Source organism: Otolemur garnettii, unplaced genomic scaffold (genome assembly GCF_000181295.1).
Source record: "Otolemur garnettii isolate 467f Iridium unplaced genomic scaffold, OtoGar3 scaffold00005, whole genome shotgun sequence".
Lineage (NCBI taxonomy): Eukaryota > Metazoa > Chordata > Mammalia > Primates > Galagidae > Otolemur > Otolemur garnettii.
This window is the reverse complement of record NW_003852400.1, coordinates 29,990,776-30,005,507: the sequence shown is the minus strand read 5'-3', so window position 1 is coordinate 30,005,507 and position 14,732 is coordinate 29,990,776. Positions and strand designations below refer to the sequence as shown.

Here is a 14,732-nt window from a genome sequence, read left to right as displayed (position 1 = left end):
AGTTTTTCTTTAAATTGGTGTAGCTAAATATGATTCTGAGACAGAATTTACAGGACAAAGCAACTTTTGTATAGGTTTTTATCAAATAGTTATGCACAACAAGTATATATATTTCAGGATTTTATGGGTAGGGCCTTTCTAAATAAGCCATGAAATATTTTAATTCTAATGAAATAAGATACTCAATAGAAAGATATAAGCATGATTTCAATGTCACTCAAGAGAGTAGACTTTATGCTGGCCTTGGCAGAACAAATAATACATCACACTATAATTAAGTGATTTTCCAGGAAAGAAATTTATAGATTTATATTCTTTTGGAAAGAACATCTTGTACTTACTTTCATGTATACACATATTATTTGTTTTGATTTACTCTCATATTACTACTCTCTTCCAAATGTCTGATAAGCAAAGTGTAAAATCTGGAATTCTCTACTAAACTATAGGCAGTTATAGCCAGAAAGAAATACACTCATTTGCCAAAACCAAGATTAGAAGGAATAGAGCTCCAATCTTGCCTAATACCAGGATTCACAGGTTTTTCTAGCCTTTGATTCATTCCTTGAGTAAAGCCTGTCTAATTGGACACTGTTTTTGAGTCCCCAGCTCTGCTAGAGTGGGGCCTGTGTGTGTTAGTTTTTGTGGAAGATACTTGCTTTCCCAATAAGCTAATGTCTTTTTCTAGCTTTCTTGCTATGTGTTCAGTCAACATGAGTGGATTTCTGTACATTTTTAACACTTGAATTTCAGTTTCCTTTAAAGGTTGAGTTCCTCTGATAAATATGGCTTAATGTTACCATCTTATCCATCAAACATGACCATAACACAATTATTGAAACCAGAAAATCCACCTTGATACATACTATTAGCTAATTTACAGGCCTTATTTAAATTCTGCTAGTTGTTCACCTGATGGTCCTCTTTCTGTGTCAGGATCCAAGTCAATCCATTTTGTTGCCATACAGAAATCCCTCAGGATTTCCCATTGCGTTAGTGATTTTTAAACATTTATTTTAGAATAATTTTCACCAATATTGGTAACTTCTTTGATTTGAATCTCCAAGAAATACACAATTCTTTGGAAGTAGTTTGCACCAAATTGAGATGTGTATGTCTTTTATTATTCTAAATAAAGTCGCTCTCAATATGACTTTTGTTTTCTTGTTATATATTACATTATAGTAGGTGCATATTTTAAAATTTATATTTTTATTATATGTATGTAATTTGCTAGCAAAATGTTTCCCCAATTTAACAGAGGTTAATTGCTTTCTCCTTATGCCTTCAGTATAATGGCAGTAAATGGATGCTTGGAGAACCTGTCTATGCTCAGGCAATTTTTCAAAATAACAGAGCTGTTGATTGCCACCTGCCCACTGATGTTCAGCAATTTGATACCATGGACCTGACGGGTGAAGAGCCAACTGGGAAATGGCAATTAAAGGTTAAAAACTAAAATGACATTTTCATACTTACAAAAAGATTTTATACATAAAATTTCTTAAGGAATTTATGAGGTTTCATTTAGAGCGAATTGTCTTATAGAACTACATCTTATAATCTCTCCAGGTATCTAATGATGGTTATAACTTTAGTAATCCAAAAATAATGACCATATATGATGGTGCTTGTCAGGTTTGTGGTCTCCATGAAAGTGACTTCTGTAGAATAAAGGTATGTATCTCTTCACTGATCGTCACATTTACGTCACAGTTATTTTCTTTTTCCATGTGGTTGACGTATAAATTATAGTTTTCCACCTTCCTATCAGAAGGGCTATTAGAGAAGGACTTCCTCAGGTTTATATAAGATAATCAAAACTGTTACTCTGTCTATAACTCTTATTGAAATGGGGAGGAAGAAGTTTCTATCTTTAACATTTCACGATGGCAGATTGTTTGTTTCTAAAAAAGAAAAGAAGGGGTCCAGGTTGAATGGTACGTTCCTTCACTCTTACATGCATTATTTTTTCAGGTCTAATAATGATTTTCCAGTAAGGTATCTCTTTAAGGTTACTTAGCCTTTTGGGGGGAGGGGAAGGTGGCAAAACGTATTTGGGTAGAATTTGTAAAATGTGTAAGGCTAGCTAGCACTTTTACAAGGAGATTTTTTTCTGGCAACTAAATACACTGGACCAGGCAATCACCCATTTGGATTACAGAACAATAACAAAGCCTGAGCTGAGTCCTCAGCGCCACACTCTCTTCATAATATTTGTCTAGCCTATTGGGCTTATTGACTGGGCTTGCTCACATGTGAATTACAGATTTACCAGACACCATGGATCTAATATCACTTGGATTTTCAAAACTGAGGAGCATACAAATAATAAAATTAAAAAGTATTATCTTCTAATTTTTGAGTCTCTTTTTCTTGAGATGCTCCATAGGATCATGATAATAGTAAGTTTTTAAAGGGGATGGGAAATTATAAAAAATAATAATTTTGTTTTTGAGAAAGTTGATTTTTATTTTCCCTCAAATATTTCATTTCTGCATACCCATATGTACTTTTAAAGCATGGTTTTCAAGTTTGTTTTATCCTTTGGGGGATATTTTGTTCTAATTTTTTGTCCAATATTCCAAATGCTACCAAAGGGGATTTTTGTAAAATGAGCAAAGTTTATATATCCTGAATAGGTCTTCTTCCTAAGTTAAATTACATTTAATGTTCTTTCTGTGTGTTTCAGCATCTCTTTAAACTCTTGTGTAATAACATACATTATCAAATGCGGATAATATGCCATTGTTCTGGTCTGGTTTTTCTGTGTTCACAGGACATAGTGGATGTTAGGGAACGACAGATAAGTGTAAACTAACATGATTTTATAGATTGTGTAGGGAAAAAAGTCAGTTTCTTTCCTTATAAATACAGTACTGCCAACATGATTTCAAAAGTAAAAAAGAGAAGATAATACAGGTTTTCTTCCTTGTATTTATAAGCTAAAAGGTATAATTTTATGCAGAGATACAACTTATATGTATTAACCTAGGTTTTCTGAATTGATCAATCTCATAAACATTTACATAAACAGATAATAACTTGTTTTCTAATATGCATTTGTGATTATAAGGTATAAAAATAATCAAAAGAGGTTTATAGTTTCATTGAATTATTAATACACATGTTGCTATCCTTTGATGTATAATTTTTTTTCTATACACTAACTATAGTTATATATTTTTGGTTATTTTCCTTTTTAAAAACTTCTATTAGGAAGATACTTGCATTATTGATGGACTCTGCTACAGTGAAGGGGATAAAAATTCAACCCGCTCTTGTTTGATCTGTAGACCCAAAATTTCAAAACTTACTTGGTCAGTTTTAGAAAGTAAGTTATTCTTTATAAATCCAAATATTTCCTATATAGGACATTGTCAAAGTGGTTTGAAGTCATCAGTCACATAAACGTGTTTAGGATGGATGGACTCTGTGTTTAATTTAGCATCTCTTCTAACCATGTAATTTACTTTTTTGGAGGAAATATAAGATGGGAAGATTTTATATATATATATAATACATATATATATATAAGTTATTTATACACACACAAAACTTCTATGATTATATTGCAACAGAGTATTGGATATTTATTTCAATATTTAATAAGGAAAGGAAATAGAATCATTAGTAGAAGAAAGGAGAATTGTGAATTCAGTTACACATAATTTCCCATTTTTATCCATATCTCTGTTTGGTTATGTCACAAGGCATTGTATCATTGAAGGATCCCAAAACCATGGGTTCATTACCTGTTAAATAAGGTGTGTGGACTTGACAATCTATAAAGTTCCTTGCAGTACTGCCATTCTGTGATATGATGAGTATAATATTGAGTACAGATAATTTGGGATAGTTTACCCCAAATTATAGTCATGCACCATATAACTGATTCCCTTTCCTGAGCACATCTATGTATGCTCACACATGGATGCCCATGTTCTCTTCCCTTATGGGGAGATCAGGCATTATTAGATACAACAGGGCACAATTATTCTCTGCCATTAATTTTATCTAAGGAGTCATAAAAGTTTGTATTTATTCAGTGCTTTGTAATATCATTATACATGTTATTGGATGTGCAAATTTCCTTACTGGGTTAGACCATTTGCCAGATGATTCATTACTTTGGTGCACGATTCATGTACTAGTGTGGAAAAACAAGGGAAATTTGAGAAAAAAATTAGTACAAGAGACAGGGAAGACATAATATAACTTCTGAATTGGTGTCTGTTTTTTAATAACTATGGTATGATTGATTTGTTATAGATTCATAGTGTTTAAAGATAAATGGTCATAAAAATATCATCTGTTTCCAATCCCTTGCCTGAAGGATGAGGAAATGAAGATCAATGAACTAGGGTCTTTATGTACAGATACCTGTATACAGAGAAGAACAGGAACCAGAACTTCGGTATCTTGGCATCAGCATTTTATCAATGCATGAAGAGTGTGTGTGCCCAGTAAAATATAATGAGCCTACTCATTCCATCTGTTAAGCCAGTGGGTAGGATGGTGGACAATCCAAAATATAACATGATTTTAAAAAGTCTTAAATTGTTTCGGGGGCATAAAGGGAATTCTATGTGTTCTCAGAAATATTCCCTTTTCTAGAGTGTGAGCTTGGCCACTACAAGCCCCTTTGAAGAAGAGAAGATGAGAATGATTAATGGCTCCTACTTATTATAACTGGGGAGGCAAGTACAACAAGGAATGTTCAGGGGAGCCCGAGCAGTTATGGGTAGTAAGGGAGTAACAGAAACAGAGGTGTGGAGGGAGAAAGTGAGGCTGAAAGGAACAGATTGCCAAGGAATGAGAGTGAGAGAGGAAGTACTGAGGTGGTCAACATCAAGAAGTAAGACAGAAGCTGTACCCTGCCTGGGCCGTGCACTTGTACAGGCGTTTGTAGATTTCATGCTGTGTTCAAAGTGCATTCACGGTCTCTTAGCAAAGCCTGAGGTCTCACTCCTGTCACTCCCTTTTACATTTTTTAAGAATAGAATTGAATTTATTCAGAATGTTAGAAGAAAAGAAAGGAAAGCAGTTAATAGAACTTCTAGCAAAGCTCAGTCTTTATCAAAATGCCTGCCTCGGTGGGAGCTCTCAGAGTCACACACCTTCCTTTTTCTGCACAAGTACAAAGTTGAGTGTTTTCTCTGTTACAGACAACCAACCGCCAGTGATTCAAACATTGCAAGACAAATTACAGACATTTTCTGGGGAAAACTTGGAATACCAGTTCATGGCCTTTGATCCAGAAGGTTCTGACGTCCATTTTACGTTGCACTCGGGTCCTGAGGGAGCAAGTGTTTCCTCTGCAGGACTTTTTATGTGGAAAACAGAGTCAGAAACTCCCCAGCAATTCACTCTACGCCTTAATGATGACTGTGGTGCTGAAACTAGAGTCATGATTGAGGTAATATTGGAGGACAAAAGTGTTACTTAATTCTTTAGCAAATTTAACAACTGTATTTAAAATTTAAAATCCAAGTTGTATTATTAATTATTAAGAGCAAGGGTGTCATTAAATATTGCATGGAAATTGAAACTGCCAAAACTTTATTCTTTGTTAGAATTTACAACCTCAGAGAGAGTCTCAAGCCCAGAAGCATTTAATCTAAATTACTAATTTCTACACTGTTTTATTCTGCCCTTAACTATGACAAGGATAAAGAATTCATTTAGTTCCCCCCCATGAAAGATCTGTGATTAATCTAAGCTTGATATTTTTACCCTTTTCCTTCAAATGAAAGAATCTCAAATGTTGAATTAAAAATCAAGATTATAAATATGACTTGAAGTAACTATTGACAGCTATAATTCTTTTCTTATTGGCTTTTCTTTTGGTTATATCAGTCATGAGCACATAATACTCATGAATGGATTTTGTGAAATTTATTCACTTGAAATTGAGGGCACACTTCACACAGAAGCAACATTATGAAAAGCATCTGTATTCTGTGCCGTGTTAGCACAGTGATTCAAGGGTTCATATGCTCCTGGATTTGTGGATAACCCAGGTGACTAACTGCTTCCCAATTTAATGATTTTTTTTCAGATATTCTGCTTGCATTATAGAAACTGATCATCTTACAATTTTTTTTTTGAAAAAATGTTATCCCTAGCATTCATACTGTGACTATGCTCTTGAGAGTGGGCATAACTGCCTTTTTAAACTATTTTTGAATATCATTCTATATTAAATGTGTTGTTAATATGTGTGATTTAGTTATAAGTTACCATACATGCATGACATTATTTTAGGGCTTAAACTAAACACAATTTTGTTGAAAAATAAAGCATTTACCTTTTTTTGTTTTTTGGTAGGTGACTGTGAAGTCTTGTGATTGCTTAAATGGTGGATCATGTGTGTCTGATATAAAATTTCCTCCAGGGAATGGAATGTACCTGTGTGTCTGCTTGCCTGGCTTCCAAGGCAGTCTTTGTGAAGTGGATGCCAGTGGGTGCCAATCAAACCCCTGTGGCCTTGGCAGATGTATTAGAGGTTTTCACAGTTATTCCTGTGATTGTCCACCTGAGCTCAAAGGTAAGATGCCATCCAACATGAACTTAATTAGAACATGAACCAATTAGAGAGGAAAGCTGCTTTAAACACTCAAGTATAGATTACTCGAGCAAATATAGGGTACTGAAAATTTTAATACACATTTTTAAAATTATAGTTAAAGTTATTACAAATATATGTTCTATCAATATCTCTTGTTTTGTTAATTGTCAGTTACTTAAATATAATATTGAAATTTGGCCAGTTTTTATAATTGTAATAGCAATGTAGGAACCTTCAAAGCAAATAAGCTACCTATATTTGGTAGGTAGACATATATTTAAATTTATTATTATTAAAATATAGTATGAAATAAGGACATTATGCCATGGAAATTACAAAAAAAATTATCACTCAAAAGAAATATTATTATTATTTTTCTTTTTTTTACTAAATGATATTTGTGCACATTAGTACTATCATGAGATACAGTGTGTTGTTTCCATATATAATTTGAAATACTTAGAAATATGGTATAGAGTTGAAATTAAAAGAAATGTTAGCATATTCACTAACTCATTAATTATCCTAAAATGTCTGATTCCAGAACTAAGTATAACTATCAACTTTTAATTTCCTGAGGCTTTTTAAAAACTCAAATACCAATATTTTTAACTAAATGTAAATATTAAGTAAGTAGATATGTGTCACTGATATTTTCTTGAAGATGCCTATTTTAACATTGCAGTAGAACTAAGCAGAACATTTATATGTCTTCTGATTTTTTTCAGCATTTTAAAACCAAAATTTTATCATTTGGTACTGTGCTGTAAACTGTATTTGAAAAAAATTCAAATGTTGATTGCTTCATGAATTTCATTCTGATAAGGGCTAGTATCCAGATGCAACTGTGAAGTCACTCATTTGAATACGTTATTAAGCATTTCAAAGGGCACCAACATATCTCAAAAATTTTTGAGGAAAGGCTGACTTTCCTAACACATCGTAAAATTTTCTTGAATTTTCAGAGTCAATTCAATGATTGGATTAAACAATTTGTCCTTAATCTATGCAGGAAATCATTCTTAATAATTTTTTTAAAAAAATCATTGCATCTTTAAGCAAAGTACAAATTACTTTTATAAAATGATAACTTCTGCCTTCCTTATGAATGGAATTCTTTTTTTTCCTTTTATTAAGTCATATACACATAGATCCTGAATACATTTGTGCATATGTGGGGTACAATGTGTTGTTTTTTATAGAATTTGGAGTGCTTACATCAAACTAATTAACATACCTTTCACCTCATTTACTTGATTATTGTGTTAAGACATTTATGTTCTATACTTGATAGATTTGACTTGTACCCTTTCAATATGCTCCATATGTGTGGTCCCACCGTTTACCCTCCCCCCCCTTCCCATTCCATTTCTCTACTTCATCCTGGGCTTTAGTTGTGATCTATCTTATATAAGAAAGTGTGAGTAAATATAAATTGGTTTCACAAAAGTACTGAATACATTGCATACTTTTTTCTTCAATATTAATGGAATTCTTATGTCATTTTATCTATAAGAAAAATCTTATATACTTGAAGGGTCTGGTTTAGTATTATATAAAAGCTAATTAATGACTTTCTATTTGATTACATAGTAAATTTTTTTAAAAACCATACTTTTTTCACCATAATGCATGATAGTTCTTTTGGAGTAAGGAAACTACACATAAAGAGTAGAAGTTACATAATGAGAAATCAAATGATGTCTTTCAAATTAAATTAATTTGAACTTGATCTATATTTTGTCTAGGCCAAAATTGCCAGGAAGATACTGATGAGTGTGAATCTAAGCCTTGCTTTGTAGGAGTGGAGTGCCTGAATACCTTTGGCTCCTATCACTGTGGTTCATGTCCAAAAGGATTTTATGGTGATGGAAAAATATGTCATGGTATATGTTCCTACTTTCTGCTATGAGATGTTTTTTGCTGCATTTAATTAATTAAAATCACACACTTCCTTTCTGTTTTTATGCACTTATTCATTCTATATGTATTAAGGATCACACAACTGAACTAGCTACAGAGAATGCAAAAATAAATAAAACATGTTCTTCAAATTAATAAGTTATTTGGAGTATATAATAGCAGGGAATATGTCTAGTCATCACATAGTACAATAAGGTGTTCTCTGTCTTTTGATAGAAGTGCCTGGAGGGACTAGTAGGAATACTACACAGAGATTTATGTCTACCTGGAAGAACAACAAAAAATGTTAAAATGGAAGTGTCTACATTATACTAGATATGTGAGAGCTGAATCTCATATATCAGATCAAGAGAGAGAAAGGCCCTCCAGGCAGAAGGAATAGCATGAGCTAAGGTACAGAGGCAAGTAACATCACAGCACTCTGTGGGCCTCATGAAGAGTTCACTGTGTCAGAGGAGCTGCTACAAGAACTGAAGCTGGAGAGGGAGCCAGCAGTGAGACCACTGAAAAGCCTGGAAAGTCCCTTAGAGTTTTAAAGTAAGAAAGAAACATGATAAAGGTTATATTTGAGGACTTTGTTTAAGTTATAGTGTGGACCACTATGGGTAAGGAACTGTGTAAGTCTGAAGGTAAAAAGATAAGACTGTAAGTGTGTGTCAAATATACAGAAAAAAAGCATAAAAATAGACCAACCTAAGATGAGGTGACAATGAAGAAAGAAATTTTAAAAAAAGGCAGGTTGATAGTACTTGGTCAGTGCTCGGAATTAATATGGTAGGCAAAGATATGGAGTTTGATTTTAGATAATATATGTGTCAAATGGGCATTTACATTGCTATGGACTAAACTTTGTCCGCCTACCCCAAATTCATATATTGAAGTCCCAACTCTCCAATTGTGACTGTATCTGGAGATTTGGAACAAGAATGTAATTAAGGTTAAATGAGGTCTTAAGGGTCGAACCCAGATCCAATAGAATTAGTGTCTTTATATGAGTAGGCCCAGATATCTCTCTCTCTCTCTCTCTCTCTCTCTCTCTCTGTGCCATGTGAGGACTTACCAAGAGAGTGGCCATCTGTAAGGTAGTAAGATAACCTTCACCAAAAACTGAATTCGCTGGGACCTTGATCTTGTACTTCTTAGTCTCTGGAATGGGAAAAAAATTAATTTTTTTTTTGCATTTTGTATTTTGTATTTTTTTTTCTTTGTATTTGGTACAGGAGCCCAGACTTACCAAAACACACATACAACATATAGAAAGAAGAAATTGTTTTGGAAGGGAATGATAACAATTTCAGTTTTGATAGATAAAAACTAGAATAACCATGTGGAGCTCGGGAAGGAGGGTTTGTTAAAGACAGAACTCTTAAGGTCATCAGTCAGAGCATGGAGTTGTCCAGAAAGAACACTTAGATTTAGAAGAAAGTGGATAAAAGGAATTGATGGACTTCAACATTTTACAAGATTAAACGAGAAAAATGTCATAGAATACAGTGTCGATGATTCATATCTTTGGCATAATTAAGTGATTAGGACCCTATTTTGATGAAAGAGATATATATGATGCACTATCACCTTGTGCTTCAAATTCAGGGGACTTCCCAGCCCTGGACGTCAGGCGTAACACCTGGAAGGATGGGAAGGGTAATTTCCTTCTGTTTCAGTGACTCACACTTTCCCCTCAGTATCCCGTTCCTAATAGTCACACCTTCCACATTTTGCACTGAAGTGATCTAAAATATTTCTATTCAAAAAAAAGGAGGCCCATTCTGTCAATAAAACCTTTGTCAAATGGCACTTAAGAGGGAAGTAAGTTGAATCAAATCCCACTGTACATGAGTGACTAATATGTTTCTTAACATTGTCAATCACTTGTGTATTGTGGGAAGATACCTCCTATTAATACAAAGGAATTGGTTGCTGGTGGCATTTACTTAATTTTATGGTGGGAACCAGAATTGATAAATATAAAAGTAAATAAAGCTGAGTTCATCTTCTTGAGGTTATTGGTAATGAGTGAGGGGAAAAAAAAACACATAAGAATTAATAGCATGAAGGCCAAAGTCCTGTGTGAGAAACCCAGATGGACGAAATCGGCTGGGTGGGTAAACGTTCCTGAAGAGAGGTGTATTAGCAAGGGTTGCTGTAACAGAATGTCACAGACTGGGTGGCTTAAACAACAGAAATTTATTTTCACACAGTTCTAAAGCCTAGAAGTTCAAGGTCCTAGGTGAGAACAGGGTTGGTTTCTGGAGAGACCTCTCTTCTGGCTTGCAGACAGCTGCCTCTCTGGGTCGGGCCTCTCTGTGTCCTCTCAGTGTCTCTTCCTCTTCTTATAAAGTCTCTAATCCTGGGGAGTTGGGGTGCTGCTCTTATGACTTCACGTAATCTTTATCACCTCCTTGAAGACTCCATCCCTAGATGCAATCACAGTTAGGGCCAGGACTTCAGTGTGTGAATTTGTTGTGTGTTGGAGAGAAGACACAAGTCGGTTCATACCAGGAAAGTTTGCTGAAGAGATGGCACTAAAGCTAGTTTTTTAATCTAATTTGCAGAGTCCAATCCAAGTGGCACTTGTATCGCATGTTATTATTCACAATGCTTTGGTTTTGTACCATTTTTACCCTGATTAGTTTGTCATGTACTTACAGTTGAAGCAGACTTTTTAAATGGATTTGCTACACAAACAGTGCTTCTCACAAGGTCTGATAAAAGTGTAATTAAGGAAGAGGATGATATGAATGCCAAACAGAGTGAGAGGCATGGTGAGCCAACAAACAGGAAAGCCTTTGGTAAGTAATAATCATAGTGAAAATTATGACAAGTGATACTTCCCATTTATTTCCCAGGAGATCAACACACTTATTCCTCAGATTTTTGTTTCTTAGAAAGATCATCTAAAGATCATATAATGCAGCAGTTCTCAACCTGTGGGTTGTGACCCCTTCTTAACAATGAAAATACATTGCAGCGTTAGGAAGTTTGAGAACCACTGCTATAAGGCAATTTAAAATAAATTTTATTTATATATAAGTTGTATAGATAAAATATTATTGACAAAATAAATTTTATCAGCAATTATATTTTCTTACTAATTTATTGAATCCTCTGGCTTATATTTTAGAAAAATATTTGCTTTGATTGTATGGCTTTCAAGTGCATTTTAGTATCTGGAAGGCAAATACACCTTTGTTATTCTTGTATTCTCTACTTTTTTCGATATCCCATATACATATTCTCATAGGAACACCAAAGTCATTACACTTCAAAAGAAAAAATTGTACTCTCCTGCTATTCATGCGCTAGCATATGCTCCCTCTTTCCTTTTTTCTATTGTAATTTTTATAATCAGAGGTTTCAGTTCTTCTTTACTTCTTTCTCCAATCCTAAAAACAAAAACCTCTCCTGAGGAGATGGTTCCCTTAAAGCAGTTTGAGGCTGGAAAGAGCAGTCCCTTGTAAGACAGAGCAGTTCCCTGGAAGATTGCTGGTCCAGGGCCCTTTGGTGTGTTAACACTAACTTGTACTTAACCTTTTTTCTCCATATTTATGTTTTGGGCTATATTTGGTGTGCTCTTCTTTCTCTATTAGTCTGAATTACTGTGCTTTTTGTTTTCAGATGTCCTCAAATTTTTCAAAAATCTTTTGCTTCCCTTGTTACCAACTATAATAAGGATTATTTGTCATTGTTTTTGGTTTGTTTTCTTCTGGTTTTGAGTTGATTTGGCTTGGCTTTCTCTGTTTTCATACTATAAAGTTTTGGGAAGCATTGTGCATAAAAGACTGTGTAAATCAAACCATAAATAAACACTGCTTCAATATGCCCATACTCTAATGTTTATTAGAGTTTTCATGCTAAAGAAATAAAAAGCATTATTAGAGAATAAAGTAACTTGGAAGGTAGAAATAAACTGTGGTTATGGTCTCCCCTTAAAAAAAAAATGACAACCAAAAATGTTTTAATTCCTAGTTGACCAAAGAAGAAAGATGGGGAGATAAAATCTCATTTTGTCATGTTGGTAAAATTATTAGAGCACAGTTCTTTGTCTGTCATGTAAAGTGGCACTTATACAGCTCACCAACTTTTATTTAGGCTTTAGCTCTTGTCTTCTTCCTTATAGGCAAAATTACTTCCTCATGCTCCTATGTTCCTGTAGGCTTCATTTCATAGTTGTCATAGCTGTCATTTTGTAGCGTCAGAGATTGTCATAATGAGTTGCTCACATAGATCTTTGCAATACTCTGAGTTGTTCAAGAACAACAGCCATGGTTTCCTTTGCTTTTAGGCTAATGTATTAATAAATATTTATTGGCTATTTCTAAATCATAATAAAATTATTAATTATTGTTCCTTACCTTTTATACTATTTAACATCATATGTTAACTTGTGCATCCAAATAGATCAAGCGATGTCATGGCATCTTATTACTGCAAGGTTCCTGGTATATGGTTAAACATGCTGTAGACACCAAGTGAAGGAATGAGTTACTTAACTACTAAATATTGTGGCTAGAACAGAATATTAATGAATGTTATTGATTAACATTTCTATTTCCTTTTTGGCTGTTTAGACATACATTTTCAGCCACCATTGACAGAGCACTCACCAACTGATACAGGCTTTACCCACAGACCTGCTACTATTGAGAAGTTCTTGAACACAACTGACATCTCCAGCTTGTCACTGAAATCAGTTACAACTCAAACGGATAATTCAAAGAAGGCTATTTCCCATCAGAAACCAGGTTTTGAACACGTGAATCGTAATCTCAGTGTAAATCTCAATCTGGATGAGATGGAAGTTCCTACGAAGAACAGTAGTTCTTTAAGCATTAACCCAAGTACCTCCCATGGTGAAGTGAAGGATGTTGTCCACAGCGCCATTCAAACAGAGACAGGAGGGTATAAGTATAAAACTTCCCCAGGTTACATACAGTATAAAGATGAGCATGCATCAGTGGTTACTGAAACAATCACTATTTTGCCAGAAAAGTTTGAATCAACCAAAATATCAGCTTGTTCTGAATCTCCTTGTTTCCTTGGAGTTTCCTGTGTACCAACCACAGAGGGTCACCCTTCAAATGTGGACGCTGCCCCTTTGGGTATTATGGAGATGGTATCAATTGCAGAGGTAGTATTACCCTCTTCAGAAGATACAAACAAAACTATCTAGTTCAAGTTTAAGAATTTAGAAGACATGAATTTCTATTTACTAGTATCTATCTATTTATTTTAAATAACAATCATAATGTTTAAGATAAGGACTAGAAACAAAAACCTCATAAAGAAGAATGAAGATAAATACATTCAGAAAAGAAATCAGATGATTGCTGCAACAAAATAGTGAGCAATAATAATAATAATGAAAAAAAGTAACATTTGCATCGTCAAATAAGAGAATGCCTATTATAGAATACTTTGACTCTGAGGTTCCATATGGAGTCATCAGTTAACTTCTTTTTCTTATATTTTTCTATTTACTAATATCTATTTATTTTACTGATTTCACTTATTTCCATTTATTTACTTTGTCATTTATGTATATTGTATTCTAATCACATTTTAAAAACACCAAAGTGAGTTTTCTGAGTCATTTTTTAAAATAATGTAATATCATAACTATCAAATATTTATTATAAATACATTTTAGTACCTACTGTGTTCCAGGGTCTGTAGGAACATTTTGTATCAATTGTGTCATATAATGCACGTGAACTCCACATGTTGGGGGTTATTTTTCCTACCTCACAGATGAGAAAGAAGAGTTTTGGAGGGCTGAATGATATTCCCACCATTTAGCAGCTAAGGAGATAAAATGAAGATGTGAATATAAGTCTGATTAACATGCTCTTCTGGGTTCCTTTCAGCTCACAGTGGGCACGTAGCACTCCAAATGACGGATTCGGACATACATGCTTCTTTGCATAAGCTTGGTTTCTCTGTAGTCCTTGATTAAAACAAGTTGCATATTATCTTAATTTTTTAAAGTGCTCTTTTTTTTGAAAAGTCGAAAATGTAGTTTACTGGAAGATATGTATCCTCACACAGAGCAATAGTAAAAATCCAGTCTAAAAGTTTCAATAAATGTGTAAATAACTTTAACAATATCTATAGGACGCTGAAGTTACTGCCTTGGATAATGGATAGATTGCATCCACTATTTTATGTAGGACATTCATTCTTCAGGCAGAAAAGCTGGACGACATCTAACAACCTGCTTCTTACATCCAAGGTTCAA

General features: G+C 33.9%; 1 protein-coding gene across 1 annotated transcript in view; it reads left to right on the top strand.

Annotated features, from left to right (window-relative positions):
* Positions 1–14,732, top strand: part of VWDE (von Willebrand factor D and EGF domains) — a gene marked incomplete at its 3' end in the record, with an annotated part of 85,195 nt that overhangs the window by 60,235 nt on the left and 10,228 nt on the right. The window contains 8 exon segments of the mRNA XM_023519458.1: positions 1,292–1,447; positions 1,573–1,677; positions 3,220–3,334; positions 5,169–5,419; positions 6,331–6,550; positions 8,320–8,457; positions 13,066–13,568; positions 13,571–13,625. Of these exon segments, the coding sequence (XP_023375226.1) occupies positions 1,292–1,447; positions 1,573–1,677; positions 3,220–3,334; positions 5,169–5,419; positions 6,331–6,550; positions 8,320–8,457; positions 13,066–13,568; positions 13,571–13,625 (1,543 nt within the window).